At 40.5% G+C, this 23,260-nt stretch overlaps 1 protein-coding gene across 2 annotated transcripts; it reads right to left on the bottom strand.

Annotated features, from left to right (window-relative positions):
* Nucleotides 1-214: 214 nt before the first annotated feature.
* Nucleotides 215-23,251, bottom strand: abcb7 (ATP-binding cassette, sub-family B (MDR/TAP), member 7). Of its 2 annotated transcripts, XM_071506611.1 has the most exons (16): nt 23,053-23,251; nt 21,103-21,186; nt 20,945-21,022; nt 19,252-19,371; nt 15,406-15,538; nt 13,295-13,563; nt 12,517-12,605; nt 12,210-12,297; nt 9,213-9,387; nt 8,602-8,759; nt 6,835-6,998; nt 6,552-6,681; nt 5,924-6,095; nt 3,986-4,089; nt 3,149-3,256; nt 215-1,775 (listed from the first exon to the last, which is right to left on the bottom strand). In XM_071506611.1, exons 1-16 carry the CDS (start codon nt 23,200-23,202, stop codon nt 1,557-1,559), a joined length of 2,241 nt encoding a protein of 746 aa, XP_071362712.1. In that variant the 5' UTR covers nt 23,203-23,251; the 3' UTR covers nt 215-1,556. The 2 variants fall into 2 exon arrangements, with proteins under 2 accessions (XP_071362712.1, XP_071362714.1); XM_071506613.1 differs by lacking the exons at nt 20,945-21,022; nt 21,103-21,186; nt 23,053-23,251 and adding an exon at nt 19,507-19,665 and having other exon boundaries at nt 1,406-1,775.
* Nucleotides 23,252-23,260: the final 9 nt, after the last annotated feature.

The raw sequence follows: 23,260 nt of genomic DNA, 5'->3' as shown, positions 1-23,260 counted from the left end.
AACCTATACCTTTGGGTGCAAGTCCATTTTTCCTCTTCACACTTCATAAATAGTACTGAAACCATTACTTTAACAAACAAAAAGCAAAGATAAATGTCATGCCTTTTAGAAGCAGAAATATTTCTTTTTCTTATTTGGCTCGTTAATCATCTTGTGACCCTCTAATATGTTCATTAATCTGGTGAACCACCAGTCTAATTCAACAGACATTAAAAACTTTTTTTTTTCTTTTTATTTATATCGTCATATCACCAAACCCTGATCATAACAGCAGCATCTGGAAACCTTATTTAGATAAAAAGCCAACATGTATTTGTCTGTCTGCAGTGTACTTACACAGTCAACATAATACTATAACACAGGCTTTACATTGTGTGTATAGTAGACACCCGACTAATACATTTTTATTGATAGATACAATACTACAGCAAGGTTCCTAACAGAATGTGCATATCACAGCCAAAACAGTCCTCAGAAAATGAGGACACACATGTACACTTACAAGTAACCTTCAGGAGGAAGTCTTTGTATTCTGATCATACAATCCAAAAAGCTGTCTTAGCACTATTAAAATCTCAAATGTAACTTTTCACTGGAAGAGACCCATCATCCAAGGCTAAATGATATGACTGTGAAATTTTCCCAGAGGAGTCTTTCAAGTTGTTGCCTCTTAATGTGGCTCCAGTGAGGTGAAACCCATTCATGATTTATTAGAGTTAACTCTTTACATACTCAGAGTGTTATATTTACATGAATGTAACTGTGCCATACTGCTAAGTCACTGAGGAGCTATTCATGAGACCATACATCCATATTATGTTGTGATTTGCCAATAAGACTTGATTATCTGCCAAACGTGATATTTTTAGAAGAGTGTCATGGGCAATGTGCATTAAGACTGAATCCCACTGAAGTATCAGCTTTATTATGAAATAGTGTTATTCAAACGAACACATACGGCAACACAATATTTGTGTTCTGTATTCTAACTGTGATCACCTGACTGCAGAAGAAATCGCAATATGTACACAGCCTTAAGATAAAAAAGAAAACTATAGGTTCAGTTTATTTGGAAAATAATTTAAAAATGTAATCAATACAAATTTTGTGTCAACATCAAGGCATATGTAAGTCATTAAGTGTACTCTCATCTGTTTCCAGTGCAATATAGGATGTCAATAAACCTGATGTCAAAAATGAGGAGGAGGGGGGCAACCATGTTGACTAACAGATGTCTTACACACACGTATGTGATATACAAGGTCTCTTATGCTTGGCTTCAGCTGAGGCAACTGGCATAGAAGCTCTATCTCTGGACACCAGCCAGTGCTAAACACACTTGCTCCCTGTTCTGCTCCTCCTCCTTCACTTTGGCGAGCAGTGGCCTTTATTCACATGAGGAGGAGGAGGGCCACTCACATGGGTGGAGGCTTGGCTGGAGTGGGAGTGGGTAGTGGGGATGTACGTCCCCCCTCCCTCCCCAATACCACACAGACTAGGGATTCCAGCGTAGGCCATCTGTGAGGGATGAAGAGACATGGAGGTGGCAGCTTCTCTCAACAGGAGCAGTTCCCACAGCCCTTCACACTGTTGAGGATCTCCTCCTGCAATTTTTTCCTCTCCTCCTCCTTCTGGGAGAGGCGCTCAGCCGGCGGCTCGTGCGAGCTCTTGCTGTTGTTCAGGATTTTGCTGTTCTGGGTGTTCCACAGGTCTGCATACAAGCTGCCCGGGATGCTGAGGAGGGTGTGGTGGTCACCACGCTCTGCCACTTTACCCTGGCAGAGAAAAGGAGGAGAATCAAGGACAAAAAGAAACATAAATTAGCACAAAAATGGCTGAACATATGAAGTTAGAATGAAAGGGCCACGCACACAGAGTCCTATAGTTAGCATCTCTTTGTGACCACACAACACTGGCCACACTCTGTGGAGAGTCAGTCAGCCCCCCCCTCCCCTTTGAGTCCCTGCCGCCTCCCCAACAACTGTTGCATTCCTCTCACAAAAACATGGCCTGATAGACACACACACGCATCCACACGCAAGAAACACACATCCCTCCCACACAGTCAAACACAAATGTAGGCACCCCCTTCCCCCACCTCCCATGAGCATGCAGAGGTGTTGGCATCATCTTTAGTGCACCCAAGACGGGCACGTGACTGCTTCCGCTCATTATTTTAATGAGCACCCCAGGCAGTCCTCTGCTGGTGACACCACCAAACGCTGTGGCGACATCACACGCAAACATGCCTCCTCACCACGACCCTCTGATCCCTGCCATCTGACTCTGGAAACATGGAACAACACATGCTCACTCGCCGCAGTTCAAAGAAACCTCTTCTCATTTTATCCCATCTGACTTGAGCACTGGCGGAAAATGTCACTTCACCTGTGTTACATTTCATATTAACTCAATTTCCACATGATAACTGACTTCACTCTGTCTCTTTTTGTGCTTTACATGCTGCAGCATTTAGAGATTTTCTGATACATAATACAGTGACAATGCACTACAAAGATTATTTCCACATTAAAAAAAATTCCCGCCTTTGTCTCCATGGCACCTCCAGCGTGACTTAAACACATCTGTCCAAAAGCTGCATAGATTAACCATTTGAATAGCAATCTCCATTGAAAGACATGTTTAGTCCTGGATGAGGCTTCATCAGTGTCTGGGAAGCTGGCCCATACATTATTAGTCACCGAGACAAACAAGACACGCCATCTGACCAAAACAGCCAGTCGAGTCTGACTGCTTTAATGAGCCCTTATGGAGAAAATAATACATTCACTTCTACTAACAGTGTCCTGTTGTTGTTGGAGTTAATGAGAAAAGCTAAACAAAGCATGTTTTCATCACGTACGTTGAAGAAAGGTAACTGAAAATAAATGAGAAGCAAAAACAGGCTACTTGCTAAATTCTTGTTGCTGGCAGATACAGTGTGCTGAAGGTCACGCAGAGTGCAGGTCAGCATCTTTCCCTTCAATGCAAAATCGTCTAATTGGACTGGCAATTAACACACCGCATGTTTATACTTGGAAACTCTGAACCGTCATATAATTTGCTTTTATGGAACTGACATTAGAACTAGAAATGTTAATCAGGGAAGGTACAAGATCAAGTAAAAAATAAGTGGATGAGTTCTTACCTCGCTGAGCACTATAATCTCGTCTGCATCCACAATTGTGGAAAGCCTGTGAGCAATGAACACTGATGTCCTGTCCTTCACCATCTCCTTCATTGAACTCAGGATGTTCTGAAAGCACACAAAGACAAATACAATTATCACTCTGTTAACAAGAGTACCCCCTAATCCAAAGGAAAATAGTTCCCCAGGTTTGCAATAATGCTGGTCTGAAAAAATAATAAGAAAAAAAGTCCATGAATGACAGGATATATATGAAATATACTTCCAAACTTTGATTTGAAGAAGTGGCTAAGTCAACACAATGTTGCTCAGCAACATCCACCTTCATATGTTTTTCTTTCCAGTGTTTACATATGATGATTTAAAAACACAATCGTGATGAAAAGCAACAGAAAATCTCAATTAACAACCACATCGACTGCCCCACTCTTTTTCTTGAAGTTCAGAGAGGACATGCTGAACTTTCTCATTAACTGTAACATTTACAAAGACTGTGCAGTTTAAGCTGAGCTGGAGATTAAGTAGGAGAAAACAGTGGCAGGTGGCAAAGGAGAACATGGCTCTGTGTGTGTGTGTGTGTGTGTGTGTGTGTGTGTGTGTGTGTGTGTGTGGATGTGGATGTGGGGGTGGGGTGGTGGGGTTGTGACGCAGGAGTGAGCTGAATTATCGTGTACCTACAGCAGGTGACTGAGTGGGTGTTTGTTCTGCTTCATGTGTACGCAGACAGAGTGCGGTGTCAACCTATACGTGCAGCAGAGACTGGACACTTGTGGGTATGTTTTGTATGCATGCCAGTATTTGTCAGTGTGTTATGTGTTCGTGCACTGTCAGGCCCACCTCTTCTGTTATAGAGTCGAGGGAGGATGTTGCTTCGTCATACAGGAGGATGGGTGGATTCTTTAGTATTGCGCGAGCGATGGCGACACGTTGCTTCTCCCCTCCTGAAACAACACAACAGACACCATCAGTACAAGCAAACCAGGCGAAAGACAAAAGGTTTAGAATATGTGAAGATACAGCAGGTCTCTGCCTGGCCCTTTGCATCAGATAATTACCTCAAACAGAGGCCAACACTCCAACAATACCAATTCTACAGGCTTCAGACTGGTAGAACACACTTTAATTTAATTGTGAGGAAAAATCAGCAGGATGCAAAGATATCTCCCACTGTGTCTGACTCGGCCTTTATTACATATGAGCTGTGTGTGGCCTCTTGAAAGCAAGCTGCGTTCAGCAGATATAAATATTGCTGGCAGTGGAAAACAGCAATGAAGGAAGTTAGGAGCCTAACAGCCCAGACTGCCCCACTCTCTGAACACCCCCTCGTCTCACAAACTCACTGGCAGCTGTCACGTACAGCAGCAGTGAAATTAATGAGAAGTTAGTCATGTCTTTATTTTGTCCGTTCACTCACTCTCTCAGTCAACTCTGCATCAAGAAATCTGTGCTGCCAGTAATTGTGTCTTGAGTGTTGAGTGAAAAGTGCTCACACACTGTGTGTTTACGAGGGATAAATGAGTTGCAGACTGATGCTAGGAGCCAAATACTACACAGTCTTGTGATATCGCTGCAGATCAAATGCAGGTAACTATAACTGTAAGGCAACATGCCAAGTTCATACACTACACACAGGAAAATGGTAAAATAATGAAAGTGCTGCTGGAGATTAGCCCTAAGTCTCATAATGGCTTAGTGTCATAAAAGGATGTCAAATTAAATTATTAAATGGATTTAAATTATTACCTCCTTTCCAAAGACAACAGCTCATAATCACAGACTTAAAAACTATTTCATTTCCCATATTTATCAAGAAATTATAATTATATAATTTAGAGCTGTGCAAACCTAAATCTTACAGGGCTGCATCTTGCAGTCTCTCAGTTTGTTATGCTTATGTTTCAGTAAGTCCTTTCTCACAGCAACTACTATTCGACAATACACAGTGCATCCTGGGCAGCAGATGGAGGACATTTTAGATGGTGTGTGAAAGATTTAGGCTTGATTATATTATTTATTTATTTATTTCTCCGAGAACCTGTATAGAAATGACCAAGCATGTGAAGTCTGCCTTGAGTTGTTTGGCTGTGCAAAACTGACATAATGAAATATCAAAGCATTTTATTCTTGAAACCTCATGATCAATACCAGTGTGATGATAATCTGGGTTGGACTATTTCTGCTTTCTGCTATTTCTGATAATGAGTTGGTCACTAAAAAGGTCATTAATGTAATGAAGATGAACAGCTAGATTGAGAAAGTTTTTATCATTTTGCTGTAAAGCAACCATTGAAAGCAGAAAAACAAATTAATCAGCAACTACTGTGATAAAAAGATTCAATCATTTATCAAACACTCTTGTGGTGGCTTTTAAAAATGTTCAAATTTGCTGGTTTTGTATTTCTTTTATGATAGAAAATGATTTGATTTTAGACTGTTGGTTGGGCAAAACATGCAATTTGAATATGTCAAGTTGGGCTTTATGAAACACTTTATAGAAGCAACTGTTAATTAATTGACTGAGAAAATAATAGGTTGATTAATCTATAATGAAAATAATAACCAATTATCAAAATTCCAGACAATATAATATCATTACTCTATCAATATATTTCCGAGCTCTTCCTTAATTTCTATGTTGGAATTTAACAGCCAGGGTTTTTCCTTTTTTTTCTCAGTTTAGTATACCATCCAGGGAAATACACAAAACACACAGCTCTTTCACTTGCTTGTGCGGAGAGACCATATTTAAACAGTAGTCATAATGGTGCAGCAAACCTGACAGCTTGAGGCCCCGCTCCCCAACCTGGGTGTCATAGCCATGGGGCATCCTGAGGATAGCATCATGGATGCCTGCTAGACGTGCCACTTGGTACACGTCCTCTGGTGTAGCGTTGATGTTCCCGTACTGCAGGTTGTAGAAGATGGTGTTGTGGAACAGAACAGCATCCTGACAACAACACAGTTAGATGAAAAAAAAAGAGGCTTCAGAGAGTGTTTTTATTGCAGCAGAGACAGAAACAGAGGACTGCAGATACGAAGACAGGGGTAGGAGGGAGAAAGAGAAACAACGCAAATGACAAAAATACTGTTCATGTACCATCTGTTCAGATCAGCCTCTGAGCTCACTGCAGTGAAAACCTATCTGAATTCAGCTTATTTTGAACGCTGTTGTTAACTATCAATTTTACATTGTTCTTTGCTGCCCCCTTGTTGTATGTAATCATCAATAATAACTTTCAAATATATTACATTTAAAATTGCTAAGACACAACTAAATTTCATTTGTGGTGAAGAAGCTCCAAATACAGAAAAACAATTTAGGTGGTGTTGATAAAAAGACTTTTTCAATATTTACTATGTTTTAGTTTATTTTATCATTTGATTGTGTTGGTGTGTCTCAGACCTGAGGTACGACACCCAAAGCCTTCCGCAGGCTGTCAAGGCTGACGTCTCGGATATTCTGCCCCGCTATGTAGATGTTCCCCCGGTGGGGCTCATAGAAGCGGAACAACAGCCGCACAATGGTGCTCTTCCTGCAAGCAGACGTGAAATCACTCATCAGCATCATTCTGTCTGTGAGCTGTACCCCTGCAGTCTACTGATGATAAGACCGACTACACATACAAATGAGATCACACATTCCTAGCTAAACATTTGACAGTGTATTTCTATGAGAGCTGACCTACCCTGACCCGCTGCCACCGACTATGGCCACCTTCTTCCCAGCAGGCACTTCGAAGGACACTCCATTTAAGACTTTCTGGCCCTCCAAGTATTCAAAATACACGTCCTCGAAGCGGATGGTGGCCTCCTGCATTGTGACAGCTAATGGTGGGGCGAGATCCTTCTCCTAGAGCAAACCATCAGAGGGTTGAGACAGACGAAACGGAAACAGAGGAGATAGATACAGAACAGCCACTGGCAGAAGAGGCCCAGCATGATGCAATGTTACTCCAACACCTTGTAAAGAGCGATAATGCTGGAGCACAGAACCTACACAGACTGCATAAAGCAGGGACATTCACACCAAATTCAAGAGGTCGTTTCAAAAGACTGTCTGAACCTTTGCACGCTGCCCTTCACGGTGACTGAAGGATCAATAGGCGTGAAAACTTTCAGCACATACTGAGCTGAGCCATAGTGCTGAGATGCAGCCAAGGTCAGCAATGAATAAAGCGTGTCCTTATCCTGAGTAAAAGCCTGTTCTGCTCTGTTTCTATGCTACCTAATAGCAACATAATCACCCACAATCCACCTCAGCCAATTAATACAAATAACTCACAGTCCATTAGTATAAACAGATGATAATTTTCACCACCACCACCACCACCACCACCACCACCCTTCCCCATGGAAAAAAGCCAAAATAATAATTTTTTTATTTTGTGGAGCAGTTTCAAGTGAGGGGGAGTTTTAAATTATTTTACATCTACATAATAGGCCAATGTGTTGTACGAAAAAAAGAATTGGATTCAGACAGTAATGGCCTGCTGGGCAGTGCTATTCCACAGGGAATCACAATGGAGTATTACTGATGAGTGAAAAATAACTGGACAGATTCATTTCTCCTACTGTAATTACAGGCTGGAGATGGGAATGGCATTCATATTGTTAGGCAGCAGGCGTGCATTTGCACTTAAGTGTGCTCTTCTGACGCAAGATGGGCTGTCGCGTCATAAAAAAAATAGAAATAAAAATAAATAAATGCAGTGAAACGTCTCACAAAAACAACTGATTGCTATTACAGTGAAGAAACACCAGGCGTAAGTGTTTGAAATCTGAAGTGTTTTGGCAATTTCTAATGGCTCCGTTAAACAAGAGGAGCTGGTTTCATATATTTGAATATGACTTAGAATTTCAATGTGAATTTATAGATAGACAGGTTGACAAAATGTAGCACTACACCCATATAAAGGGCAGCAGATGTTACTAGAGCTAATGATTAAGACAAAAAAAATTTTACGCTCCACAAAATCAGTCAAAATTAAGACTAAATGCCTATTGATCAAATGCTCTGAATAAATCACCAAAAATCACAGCTCTGCTGCAGTGTGTCATGTCAGTGTAATGTCATTCGCTACAAGCAGCAATAGATGAGGAAGCACCTGAGTCACATCAAGCACGTAATTACATGGTTTGACTACAACCTATCATTTTTTACAGCACATGTGGATAGGTTAGTCATGTCATGCAGCCAGAAGAATAACTCAGTCCTTAGTGAGTCAGTGTTAAAATCTTTTACCACTCATGCAATTAAACACTATGCACTGTTACAACATCTGAGTTCTGGAGTTTAGCTTTGTTTCAATTTTTATATTGAACTTTCTATTGTGCAAAGGTTCATCTCTGTTGTTCTCTTTTGTTAGAGGAAGGAAGAAAAGAAAAATTAAAAAAAAAACAGAAAACATTTTGTGATTCACTGCAATAGTGTGGCAAACTGCATGTCAAGTTACCTTGATCTTTGTGTCGACACTGAGTAGCGTGAAAAGAGTGTTCATGTCTATTAGGGCCTGCCTGGTCTCCCTGTAGACCGTACCCAGGAAGTTGAGAGGGAGGGAGAGCTGGAAGAGCAAACCGTTCACCATCACCAGGTCCCCCACAGTCATTGTACCTACACAACAGCGAAATTTTTTTTTTTTTTTACAGATGCACATAGTCTGGCTCTATTGTGTCATGTATGTATCTAGAAAAGAACTCTGGAATGATTTCTTCTTCCAAGGTATGAAAGTAGACAAAGCCTGTTACAGTCTGAATACATCTCCACCCCTTTGGATTTCATTTTCTGCATCAGGGCTATTTTATTTCCTATTTGTGCCACTTTTTCATGCTTGCTGTGTTTTGCTCCATTTCTTTCTGTTTTGAGGTGTTTTTTTTCCTTTCCTTTTTTTCCCCATTTCCTCCTTCAAATACACAATTTTCCCAATTTTGCTGTATACACAGATCATGGGCGTGAAGAGGGATATTCAGATCAGGTGATGTGTTTTCTCATTGTTTACAGCTCTTGATAGTATGTTTTCCCCAAATTTGGAAAATCCCCTCCAGACCTTACTCCAAACTCACTCACCTGCTGAAATGCCCTTGCTGGCCAGCAACATGATAGCAGTGAGGCCGACGCTGAAGATGGCACTCTGGCCAAAGTTGAGCATGGCCAGCGTCGATGTGGTTTTTAAAGAGGATGACTCATAAATCTTCAGGAACCCATCATACCTTTCAGCTTCGTACTTCTCATTGTTGAAGTACTGCAGCAGAGATGAGGAACATGAAGTGAGGGAGGAGAAAAGGGAGCACAGGGCATGGAGACAGACAGGGATTTACAAAAGGAAGGACAGTGTAAGTTGAGAGAGAAAAATGGAGAGACACAAAATATGGTTAAGGTTAAAGGTTAAGGAAGCATGGAGAGCAGTGTCAGGCCGATGGACACTTTAGCACAGCCTGCCTCAAGGCTGCATTTGTTCTCAGTGACCACTCTGGCTGTAATCTAGGTCTCAGTTGGCCTCTAAAGCACTTTTTCATGTCTCTATATCTTCATCTCCTCCCCACTGATCTTAAAGGACAAGAGAGGGCAAGAGAACAAAATCCAGCGCTTGCTTGGCTGAGCAGGCTGTGGATCTCAAGCTTCGGCAGAGGATAGTGCTTATGGCAAAAGAAAAGTTGAATTATTATAAAATATCAGGCAGTTATTACTGTAAGAACAACCCTTGAAAGTTAAACAAGAATTATTGGATCTGTAGCAGCTTACACAGACACCTACCAACAGAGTACAGATCTAATGTGTTACACCACACAAGAAGCACACTTTTAAATAAGACATACAGCTATCATTTAGAGAAAAAAAAGCCTCGTGAATCAGCCAAAAGCACATCTCTTAAATTCAGCACATAAAACCACAGCATAATCATAACAACGACCCTCCTCCACTCTGCTGCCAATTACCTAATATTGCTGTTTGTTTAGTTTGCACTATTGTTTCCCTGCTCTGGTTAAGTGGGCGATTTGCTTCTCTAGCTAACGGCAGTGGTGCTGTGCTGCTACCGCCTTGCCACTGATTTGCATATAGGGAAATGCAGGGAATCAAGAGAGAAAAGGCAAGAAAGTAGCACATGGAGGACAAACTGAAGCAGTGCAAGGCACAGTGTTCAGGTTCTCATCCAGCCCTTTGTGAAAGTGGAACGGATTTCTGAGTGGGCGGAGATCTAATTACATATGCACACTCACAGCTCAGAGTGATGCTAAATCCGGCCGCATTGACACAGATGACACAAAATAACACAGAACAAAACATTAAGAAAAACAGGACGCAAAATAATACAGCAAAGAAAATAACATGGGTACCAAAATATATCTGGAACAGCCAACAAAGCACCCAAAACTGGATGCTGATTATGCTTGTATGTGTTGTGTGTATAATGAGGTTACCTAGAAAGAGACTTGAAACTGCAAAAGATAGACATTTAGGATAACCATGCCACTGAGAAAGTGTAAAGCAATGTTTACACTCACACTGCATCACAGCGGTCAAGTGTCTGTGAGAGAAACCACCCTGGCACTCAGCAGACATTTCTATTCAAAATAAAGCCTCCAGTGGCAGAGACTTTCAGTCCAAAATATAATATAATTCAGGTACAATTTGGGTCAGTGACTAAACCAGAAAAATAGTCCTGAGTTGTCCGGTGATAAATGTCTCATTGTTCTTAGTGACTGGAATGACATTTACAAAAAAGAGTGGACAATTTCACACTGAGAGAGAAGAGAGTAGCTGAAAAGGACAGAGAATGATAGACAGATAGATAGAGAGAGCGAGAGAGAGAGAGAGAGAGAAATATAGATAGAGAAGCTAAAGACACAGATAGATAGATAGATAGATAGATAGATAGATAGATAGATAGATAGATAGATAGATAGATAGATAGATAGATTTAAAAAAAAAAATTTAATACATTTGCAATAAATTCTATAATTCAGTTTTCACTTTATCATTACAGGGCACTGAATGTAGATTGATGAGGGAATTTTAGCATTAGACTGCAATTTAACAACATGTGAAAAAAGATCAGGAGGTTGAACACTTTCTGAATGTGCTGTAGATGGATAGAAATGTTAGTCAATTAGTCAATTTCAAGGAAATGCCAGATAATACCTAATTCCATCTCCTCAATTGTGATTATTTGCTGCTTTTCTTTGTTTGTCTTGTGTGAAAACTGAATAGCTGTAGGTTTTGGCCATTTGAAGACATCGCCCTGGCCTTATTAAAAGTCTCCGGCCCATCACTTTGAGACAAATACGTTTTTAGGATTTAACTAGAACATATCTTCTCTTGGATGGTTAAGATCAGACTGATAGACTCGTCAATTCTGAGGACAAGTGTCATCTCTTTAGACGTGCATCTAAGAACTGCGAATCACAACAGCTAAACATAGGAACTACATCACTCAACTATACAGAGAGATTCTACTGGTTATGATTAATTGTTGGACAGTCTGAAGTGATTCTGATCGATGTGTAAATTCTAAAGGCAACAATGTGACTGGATGAATCAAGTATAAACATCATGTATGCAGCAGAAGGGATACATTTGCAAACATGTTACTGGTTCCATGACCACACTACCAACCTGTGTTTGTGGGCTTACGTTGCTTTGACACTGCTCTATAATAACTAGGGAGAATACAGAGTTTGGCTGTGACTTTCTGCCCCTTCAGCCATAAATGTCACTCCTCCCACGCAGAGAGATATTTAAATTTAACTTTACAGTTTAACTTTAAGCCCTTGCTTTGACACAGTTTGTGTGTGAAAGTGTTGGGAGCGAGAGAAAGAGACGGCGAGAGATTAAAAAAACAAATTCTGACAGTGGCAATCATGCCAGAGAAACACTATTATCACAGACGAGTAAATATTTGTTCACGCCAATGTGCCTGGCTCTAGTGAACAGAAAAAAAAGATGAGTGAGGAGGAGAAAAAAACCAAAGGACTGAAGACGTGAGGAGGGGCGGGGATGAGGGGGAGCAGAAAAAGGGGTGTATGATAGTGATGATGTGTGTGCATGCTGGGGGACGGATCTCACCTTAACAGTCTCATAGTTAAGAAGGGAGTCAATAGCTGCATTGCCTGCTTCGTTGTCTGCTTTGTTCATTTCTATCCGGAAACGAGTCCTGCATGCAGAGACACGATGACATAAGCCCTTTCTTAAGTACATATTTCAGCCTGCGTGTGAACATTGTTATTGTCAGTACAGACAATCCAGACCTACTCAATGAATCTTTGTCAAGTGTTAGCAAAAATAAGCAATAAAAAAAGACTGAATTGATTTACAGTGAATTTAAATTGAATTACAGACAGACACAGAAAAAGTGCAAAAGTCCTTGTGTTACCTCCATTGTGTGATGAGAATGGTGAAAAGAGTGTATGTTGACAAGGTACCCAAGGCCACTGCTGCAAACTGTCCACCACACTTGTAATACTACAGAGGAGAAAAGCACAGTTAAGACAAAGCATCTTATACAAGCTGTGACTCAACAGCTTTGTGATATAAAAAAAAAAGCGACCACATCAGACCATCGGGCTCCGACACTGGCGTCACAAAGTATTTTGAGAGCGTACTGTTTTTGACCATTCCACTATGAAATTGAGTGTTACAAATGGAGGGGAAACTACAAGAAGTAATCGTGCTAATGCTTTAGCTATTTGGGCAATGAAGTCTGCCCTCATTACAGGCAAACTGACATTAGGGTCCAGAGTGGAATAATGGCAGGAAGCTATAGAAGAGCCTTTCTTTCAGTGCTGGCCAAGGAGGGGGGCATCTGTTCAGGGCATACTCTGCAGGAGGACATTAAGCTCCTACAAAGCTTTGGGATTCATCATTGACACTAATGGGCTCTATGTTGCCACCAAAAGTTCATGGGGATTCATATTCCATTTAGAATGTAAATGAGACAATATCCCTGAAATTAATTTCCGGACAATCTGCTCTGAAGAGTGTCAAGGTGATGGAAGGGTCCTGAGCTAACATTAAGGACTGAATCTGTAACAGCATCAAGAAGTAAGAGCCAGAAAATTGTAAGCAGCGTTTCTGGTCGTATCCTACAATAACTTAATGACCAGAGCTAATGACTACCATCATCTGTGTGTCAATTTCACACTACAACTCACCAAAATGGCACTGACGAGGCCCATCTCGAAGACTGTGGGTCCTAGATTGAAGACGAGTGCACTGAGGACGAAGGAGATGCCCCGTGTGCCACGGTCGATGGCCTTGGACAGCGCCCCTGTCTGGCGGCTGAGATGGAAACCCAGATCCAGATTGTGCAAGTGGAGGAAGACGTTCTTGGCAATGCGTCGGATGGAGCTCTGGGCCACCTTGCCGAACACAGTGTTCCTCAGCTCGTTGAAGAGGGCCGCACAAGCCCGTGACGCGCCATCTGGGATAGACGAGGAGACGGAGAGTTTAGCACACCTACTGTGAAAAACAGGGAGGTACAAACAGCAGGGTTGGATGCTACCTAGGAAGAATCTATCTCCATCCTAAACCAACATGACCGTTACGAAGCAGCAAAGCAAGAATCTGACCCATACCTTTCCTGTCGTGCAGGATGTAACACTCAACAGAGACTGTTGAGACTAGACAGGGTTGACATCTGTCACTTGCTCTAAAGTGAAGGTTTGCACGATGTGGCAGGACCGGTTTTTCACATCATCTCTGGTCTGCAAACCCTGCAATGCTACAGCAGCAGCCTCCCCAAGCCTCTGTAATTACAGAGCAGGATGCTGTCTGAAGCCTCACTACTATGGCAGACCAGCACACTGCAGACTGAGGGAAGGGAGGGTATCTGAGTGTACACAAGTGTTTTGAGTGTGTGTGTATGTGTGTTTGTGGCGGAGAGCAGGCTACATGTTTCAGCAGAATACTAGAAAAGAGGGAGGAGGTTTTAATAAGAGTGACATGAAAAGATGTGACTACAAGTTGTCAATGAAAGGACTTAATTTCACCACTGTCTGAGTCTACTTTCCCTGGCAGATCTGGGATGCTGAGGGTGGATGCAAACAACCGTACCTTTCCATGAGGTTTTTATTATTGCATAATTTGAGACTTTAAAAAGGAATCTACACAAGAGTTTCAATTTAATAAAATCACAAATCTAATCTAATCCATGAAACATCTTTTATTTGATTCCTTACATTTATCATAAACTGTTATACAAGCAGATGGCTAGCATGACTGTCACAAATTAATATTAGTCTTTGTTTGAATGACACATGGCCTTCATGTGGTGATTTCACCGAGCTGTGCGAATACATGACTTGTCTGCTGAGACCAAAGTCAGGGTAATAATCGCTCTGTCTGCCGGTCTTCACGGGGCTATAATGTGGCGTTAAATAGGAATGCTCTTCTAATGAACAATGTGTCCACATCTGACAAGGTAGGATGAGCACTGTGCAACCTTTTCTGCCAAATTACACCCATCACCACAGGCTCTAAGTAGCAGACCCCAAGTGTCGCAAAGAAGGAACAAAAAAATGCAATTCATTTCTTAAAAAGTATCCCCTTCATTCTTCCTTGTCATCCTAATTCGTCCTGTCTGGAGTCTTGTTCATGTGCTCCGGTTATTCAAGAGGCAGCATTAGTGTGCAAGACCTAAGTGGGCTCATTAAAATAAGTGGCTTCAGGGCTAAGTGTACATTGCATCCAAGCTGATCTCACTCAAGGCCAAAGTGACTTGCAGTGGTTGTCACATTTACAAAATTTATTTATTTATTTCTGCTTTTCATCAGCAGTTCAGAGAAAAAAAAATCCTCTAATCAGGAAGGAACTTCACATTCCCGCTACATCTTAGCCCTGGACCCTCTTGTATTCACTATGCCCATTTGGACAGAGAAGAGAAAAAAGGGAGTCACTCTCAAGGGATGAAGTGAAAGAAACATCCCTGGCCTCTGTGTAACTCTAAAATATATCCAACCACTTCAAAGGACATTAGCAATTTCTTCCCCCGCTGCTTTGAAAATGTATCCAGCTCTGTTTGCTTTGGGAGCACACAGGTATCATACTGAAAACTCCTCAGTACTCACGAGAGGGCCATGTGGATTAATAGAAGTGAACTCAGACGCAGAGCACATAATGTAAATAATGCGAAGGGGAGGCGCAGGTTGTGGAGCGGCATTGATATGAATGTGTTGGGAAAGGTCATCCTGTAGATAACAGGCAGTCCCACAGTCCCCTCTGATGAGCGCGGCACCTGCCAGTGCAATACAAGTCTGGGACTCACAGCCAATCAGCACGGCCGTTGCCATGGTAGCCACAGTGCTTGGCGCGTCATTCAGGTTCAGCATGTGTCCCGACATCTGGTTAAGCTCGTCCACTGCATACTTAAACATGAAGGGCACCATCACATTGGTGATCTGGGAAGACAGAGAGGGAGGGAGGAACACATTCAGAGAGCAGGAGGAAAAAAAGAGGGGAAATAGTTTCAAATAGCCTATTAGACAGACATATGCTCAATATAGTCCAGTGCCATTTTTCTTGTCCTCTGCAGTGCCTCTCTACAGTATCTATGTATGTACACCCAACGTGCTTTGAAAGATAGATTTCCACTGTTGTTAGGCAGTAAATCCAACATAACCTATTCAGGTGCATGAAGGATATGTATGTAAGTATGGTATACTGTGTGAGTGTGTATTCTTCTTGACTGGCTGTGCTGGGGCTGGTGCTTCCTGCTAATGGAATTGAAATGGTTATTAGTGCTAATTAAAAGCACGGGGACAGCTGTGTGACTCAGGCTAGGCGGTTCGCAGCGCATTAGGACAGCCAGAGAACACAGCAGCACACAGCTTAGCATTTTCATTTGAAACCCATTTCATTTGAACCTCTCAACCCCCAACATAGGGGAGGGCTTTTCTTTAACTTTTCTTTTTGTTCCATTACCCCTGTCAAATTCTGCATGATATAATTCTGACAAATAATCATAACAACAACTATATAAAAACAGAGTAAAAAAAAAAAAAAAAAAAAAAAAAATATATATATATATATATATATATATATATATATATATATATATATATATATATATATATATATATAAAAATATAAAAGGACACCATAAATGCACCATTTATACAGCAAAAGCTACATCACCAGGGATCTCGCATTATACACATGGGTATTATTCTCAGACAATGGAAGTCCTCTGAGTCCCTCAAGGAAAAACAATATCTGCTACTTTGCTACCAAGACAACAGAACATGACAAAAATAGGTTCAGGCTATTATTACAGGGCCAAAACATGTCCCCAGTTTTACCACTAGTACATGATAAGGTTGGATGTGCTCTTTTAATCCATTAACGGCCAGCACTGGAGATTAAATCGACACCATGTCAATCTGTACTTAGTGATATGTCATCTCATAATACAGATATTGTGTCAAGTAGTGAAGTAGACCCTACAGGCTATCAGGAATTAGCTTGAGTCTATAGCATGACACACAGACTGGCACACAGAGAGAGAGAGAGAGAGAGAGAGGGCTTCATTTAAGGCCAACAAAAACAAGAGCTTCTATATAATCAGTTGTTTGAAATAAAAATGTCACTGATAATGTGGAGTGCAGAGGGGAGATGCAGTAAACCACATAATTATTCAGCTGATTTAAAAATTGCCTCCACACTGCTGGTGGTTTCAGTTCAAACAGACAAACCGGAGACATTGAGGCTAACCCCAGACAAGCAGTTAAATAGGAGAAGATTGGATTGCCTGTGTGTGTTCTCTCCTCCTTAGCATACACTAGAGGGAGCCATGCTGAGCAGCAGCAGGACAAGCTTATTTAGGAGCTGAGAATTTGTGATTGTTTTCCAGGGTGTAAATTAGAGACCATCAACAAAGGAAGAGGAAATACATCATGCACTGATTGTTGCTTGTAGTTAATTATTTTTTCAATTCTATCTGTTTTAAGTGCACAGTGATTCTGACACCAGTCATTTACACAGTTTAATCATGGTGAGCGCTCGTGTTGCTTGAGAAAAGGAGGTCAGAGCGGAGAAGTTATTTGTTTTAGCGAGAATATATATGTCCAATTTCAAATATTTTATCAAAAGCACCAAAACTTTATTGTGTTTTAGAATTGACCTTTACAAAAATTTACTCACCACTCGCTGTACTGAGTCTGAGTCTAACACTATTATAGATCATTTTCAGAATGATCAACCCTCTCAACACCAACAGTTGTAAAACAGTGATTAGAGAAAAGCATCCACACGCAAGTGAAGCAAGAAGATGGCCTCATTAATGGCATTTTAAAAGAATTGCTTACATACTGCGAAAACAAAAAAGGAAACATTCAAGGAAATATGGGACTCCTTGGTACAGTTTCCATTAAGGGAATATGCACTGGCAAAGATGGACAATTATGATTTCTATCTGTATCTATTTTTTGTTTGTTCAGTTTGTGTTTCTGTGTTAGTTGATCCCCTGCCAGTATAAACTCTCAGTATTATTTGTTAATGTACTCTGTAATACTTTGTATAATTTTTCCCTAGAGGAGGTGGAGGGTAGGGCAGATGTGTGTGTGATCATGGTAAAATGTGGTCCTGGAAACACCTACTGTAGTGGAAACTACCACAGAGGCAGTGGACAGATTTAGTCATTGCAATAGTGTCACAGCCATGCAAGATACACAGTCACAAAACGCCACTGTCATTACCCATCATTGGGTCGAAACATCAACATGTTGGGTGTCGCAATTGGTGTGAGCCAATCACAAGATGGTATCTAGTTTCTTTCTACCCACATCACTGTTTGCTCTTTGTCCTCTGGGGTTCATTTTCCAGCAACATATGAAAGCAATGCTGTGTGAGCAGCCAACTCTCAGCTGTTGGATTTCAAAGCATCTTTACTAGAGCGCAAACCCACGTCATGACCAGGCTTTTCATATCAACCCTGTCTTCCAACAGCAGTGCCAAGCAACAATGGCATGCCACTCACAGATAATAAAACCAGACATTTGCCTCAGCTAGCAGTGCAACATTCTGCTGCAAAACAGGTTTTAATAGAGACTGACGCTGCAGCCTTTTCTCTTAAAACATGAGTTAGTGTTTAGGAAAGTTGTTTTGTCCTCTGACACTTGGAAAAGTTGTGGGTTTAATTGACATCATCTCAGCAGCCACTTACATGACTTATTGTTCTTATTAGGATTGTGGGTATTTACCACACTGATGACATCTGATTGTAAAAGATCTCAATACCTTTTTTACCAGAGGAAAAATTAATGATCACTATTTTCAGTTGCCAGTTCTCTCTTCTCTGTGTTCTCGATTTTTCAAAACAAGCACAAATTAAAATGAACAGCAACAAGCACGAAGCTCTCTAAAACTGTGGGACTGGATGAGAATGTTATTCAAGTTGCCACGAAGCTAGAGATAATAGCAGCACTGTCTACAATCATTTCACACATAGGATGAGTCCACAGTTTTTTTTTTAACCTGTAACACTGTCAAAACCATCAAGAGCATCATCCGTGGCACAAACACAGATGTGAACAATATTTGTTTGCATCGTAAAGAACAATATCAGCTTTATGGATGGTGGGTTGTGAATTTCTTCATTATTTTTAACCACTTTAAATCAGTGCTCTGGTGGTGAGAGGTACAGTATTTGCTACATTTCTCTTGTCTTTGCCATTTTACTATTTAAATATTCTCAAATAAACTTTATTTTAATATTATGATGTACACTGAATAAAGAAGAGAGAAGGGAATATAAGCCCTATGAAACCTATGAGACCTTCAGTCCTTAATCTTGACAAAGTTGTATCTGAGAAAATGGGCCCTAATATAATCAGGGAGAACATTAGCTACAGTTAGAAAAGTTTTATGTTAGGATGGAGGAAACCAACAAAGCAGAAGTAAGACTCAGTGTAACCAAGCATAAATATAAAACAGGGACCAGAGCCTCAAAGTTAACTGGGTGGACTTCAAATAAAAACATCTTGTTGTATGCTTTGATAGCAACACTTAGTGCTGATCAAACAGATGGAATTAGCTTTATGTGACAAAAAATAACAAGTAAGTAATACTTTCAAGAACCCAACTTTAATACCCATGACACTGTCTATAAACTTACCTTAGCTCCAGCGAGCAGGCCCAGAGAAATGGCAACACGGGCCCGCAGGTCTGGTCTGTCTTTTGGCCACACGTATGACAGCATTGCAGACAGGATCTTGGCTGAATTCACCTCTTTCAGCTGTGGAGAGGAAAACAAAAGAAAAGCCTGTTCTTAGAACATGGTACCCCTAGTTTGATACATTAGTCTATTCTGTAAAGTGAAGAATTGGGGAGGGAGGGTAGTATTTACATTAATGTTTACTTTCTAACCGACCTTATGTTTGCTGATTTTGGCAACTAACTGTTCTGCATTCAGCGATGACCTAAAGATGGCTCTCTGGGCAGACACATGGAACATCAAATGTCATCGGGACTCCCTTGGGAGATCTGGGAGAAGCTACGACAGCAGAGACTCCAGGTGGACCTGGGGATCCAGCCTGACACTACAAGTCCTAGGAGACACCTGGGCTGTCATCCCAGCTGAGGTTGAGAGCCCACTGGTGCCAACATGGCTGTTTACCCACACTCCACCACACACCTGCCACAGGGACTCTCCATAGGCCAAAGAATATGCAGTAATTCCTCTAATCCACTCAATATGGTGGCACCATGTTAGAGCGCTGCTGTATGGCAGCGCCTCCAAGCAAATTACACTGAACCTGTGCCCAACACCTGCCTTTAATCAAACACAATCAAGCTATACGTGTCACTGGAAAGAGAGGATTAACATTAACAGCTGCATGGACAACTGAAGGTTTCTTTATCATATGTGGAGGAAACCAATGAATGTATAATAAAAGTCTGTTAGTCTGACTTCATGACATTTTTTGTTTTATTTATAAATAGTTGAAAGTCTGACGCAGCTTTCAGAGTTAAACTCTTTCATACTGTAAAGACAGCGAAGGGTCAGAATATTTTCATAAATAAGATTTTTTTAAGAGATTTTAATGTTAACTTTGTCATTATGGGTTATTGAGTGTAGACTGATGGGCAAAAATAGCTAATTTAGTTATCTTAAAATTAAATCTACAACACTGCAAAATGTGAAAGGATCTGAATACTTCCTGAGGATACTAGGCATGTCTGCTATAGAAATGTTCATATTGTTAACAGATACTTTTTAAACTACTGATGTCTCTTTTGGAAAATAAATAAATAAGTTGCACACACTTATCATGTGAAGACAAGAAAATACCCAGAATTGGGCAATTCAGTGACTTGTCAAGGATTTCTCAAACTTCTGTCATCGGTCATGTGATTTTGAGTAAGGAATAGTTTTACATAGAATCTGAAGAGTATGAATGGAGAAATTATAAGGCATTTCAACCTATGTAATTTTTTGATTAAAATATGACAATATATATATAAATCAATATATCAGCCATAGAAATCTTATGTGATTCCATCAGCACGAAAAGCAACCCCTGCTGGCATCCCGACCACACAGCTGAACAACACTGGACTGCTAAACATGGATATCAGCAAAGACACCACTTTTAGCTTTGGTAATTTGTGAATGACATTTGTCTGTATTTTTGAAATTCTTAGATGAATCAGTACTTAAAAGAATCATTGGTTGCAGCTGGAATCCACTGCATTATTTTCAGTTCATATGTGCTCTTTATTCAGTATGCATATGCAAAATTGATCCTTAAAAATAGAGGCACAAAAACTTTCAATACCTAAAGACTAAAAGAAGCTACTGTACTCACCACATTTTTTGGATCTGCGCTCAGCCCTCCTCCCGCATTTCCATGCCAACATGTTCGTTTGTCGATCACTTGCAAATGCTGTAGAAAAAAAAAACATATGTTGTTATTCTGGGTTGGATTTTTATAACAGACGCTGATTATCTCTCACAAATACTCACCTTTGTTGCCTCTAAAATCCGACGACAGTTTTCGCTCCTGTTTGTACTCCATGTGGCTGTTCGTAAGTGTGGAGGCGTACTCAACTGAAACACATGAGATGGCTCATTTGACTGATGTTTCTAATTTCTGCTGATTGATTTTTATGGATGTTTGAACATTCGCAAACACTGAAACCCAATAAGAAAATCATAACTAACAAATAATCCACAAAAAAGGTCAGATGAACCACAAATACAATTATTCTGATGAAAACAAACTAAACATTCAAACATCTTTGCCATGTTTTCAACTAGATCTTAACAGTTTTAAGTCAACAAAGTCAGAGTTCAAATATTATGCAAAGGTTGGGGACGTACTGAACAAACATATGAACAAAGTAAAAAAATTAAAAGCATGTGGTTGTATATCGTGTTTGTGAGCCTATGAAAAAAAAAAAAATTTAAGCACAGTCATGGTTTATGAAGGATGAAAACTACGAAGACGCCTTCAAGTGCTGAGTGCTTGATATTACAAGTATCATACTCTGGGTAGTTAAAGATAAGCACTGAACTTAAACTTAACCTGTGTTTAAACTAAGACTCTGGTCTGATATGAGTTGTCTTATCTCCTTGAAGACACAATATCAGTGCAAGCCCCCCTCTTATCTATGACGCAGCACATGATGGAGACAGATACTTTAAGAACACAGCATTTGTGAAAAGTAGAATTTACACATAAACCAGTGTCATGAAAATGACTTTAATAAATGAACTGCAGCTGTTTGATTTGTTTGCAAACTGAGCCTACATCACAAAAGCTCAAACTTGACTTAATTTTTGATATTATAATTTTTGATTGATTGCTTAAATCCTTTGATCCAGTGGTTCTCAGACTTGTTCTGGCATTTTAGTGAAATAAAGGTCAGCAAGATAGTATCAGCAGCCTCCTGCTTGTTTATTTTCCCTACATGTATAACATTTATTCAGCTTAGTTTCATTCTGTATTTTTCCACTGGTCGTCCACACCACATTCCAGTTTGAGAACCACTTGTTTAGTCTATGAAAATATTAAAAAAAGAAATTCTCATCACAACTTTGCAAAGCCAATTATTAAGTCTTCAAATGTTTTATTCTATTTGATCAAAACACCAACTACTTGAGAGCATCATCAATTATAGATGACACAGAACAGCTGGATATCCTTTCATTTGAGAGGCTGGAATCAGAGAATATTTGGCATTGTTGTACTATTTTTTATTTATTTATTTTTTTTTTGCTTGAAAATTTACTGAAACTATTGATTCTCACAATCGTTGCGACTTATTTTTTTCTGTTTGGTAAGATTACAACTTTTGCCTAGGGCATCCTATTCACCAAATTAAACACACTTCGTTACCAGTTGACCGGGTACACCTAACTAAAGCTAATGCAGGGGCCTCACTTAAATAAATGGGGAGAACAAAATATCACAAACACCACTTGGTACCGCAAAACTATTCAAATCAACAGCTTTCGAAATGACCATGGGTAAATCAACATGTTAGTCTTCGTGAAGTGAGGCTGCGCAGCGGGCTTTTGACTTTAGCTTAAGTGAGATACCTTATAAACCTTGTACCTAATAAACTGAAATTGAGTGTTTGCTGAAAGAATAATCAATAACAGACTGTGAACATGTGATGACAGTTACATCAGCAGTAGCGTGTGACAGTCAGCCTTATCTAACTCTGACCCCGGTGGTAGATATCGTAGCCACTAGTTAGCCGACATTATTATTATTATTATTATTATTATTATTTACATGGCATCACCGCTCTTGCAAACAAACAAACGAGAAACAATGACCAAATCATCAAATCTAACTTCCCTGAAAGTTAGTTAGAAATACTTTCCACCCCTGTCCTTGCCTGGTGAGTGTCGCACCAAAACACTGTGTCCTCTCCGACCGACCGCCCCCCCAGAGCCCCCACTCACCGGATATGTGTTTTGGCGTTTACTGTCGGTCCCGTTTCCACTGCAGGTTTTATTCCAAATGTGATAAGAGCTCGTCTGTCGAAGGAGAAGCGCCAGTTTTCGTCTTTGAAAGTGAAAGCCACATTTTAGCGGTGCCATCATCGGCGCCATGTTGGCGAAGGAGGAAGGCGGTCAGTCAACACGCCGGGTACGTCATATCCGGTCTTCA

Source organism: Trachinotus anak, unplaced genomic scaffold (assembly GCF_046630095.1).
Source record: "Trachinotus anak isolate AG129_WGS33_773 ecotype Australia unplaced genomic scaffold, CSIRO_AGI_Tana_v1 ptg000021l, whole genome shotgun sequence".
NCBI lineage: Eukaryota > Metazoa > Chordata > Actinopteri > Carangiformes > Carangidae > Trachinotus > Trachinotus anak.
Note: the sequence above shows the minus strand (reverse complement) of the source record. Positions and strands in the feature narration are given on the sequence as shown.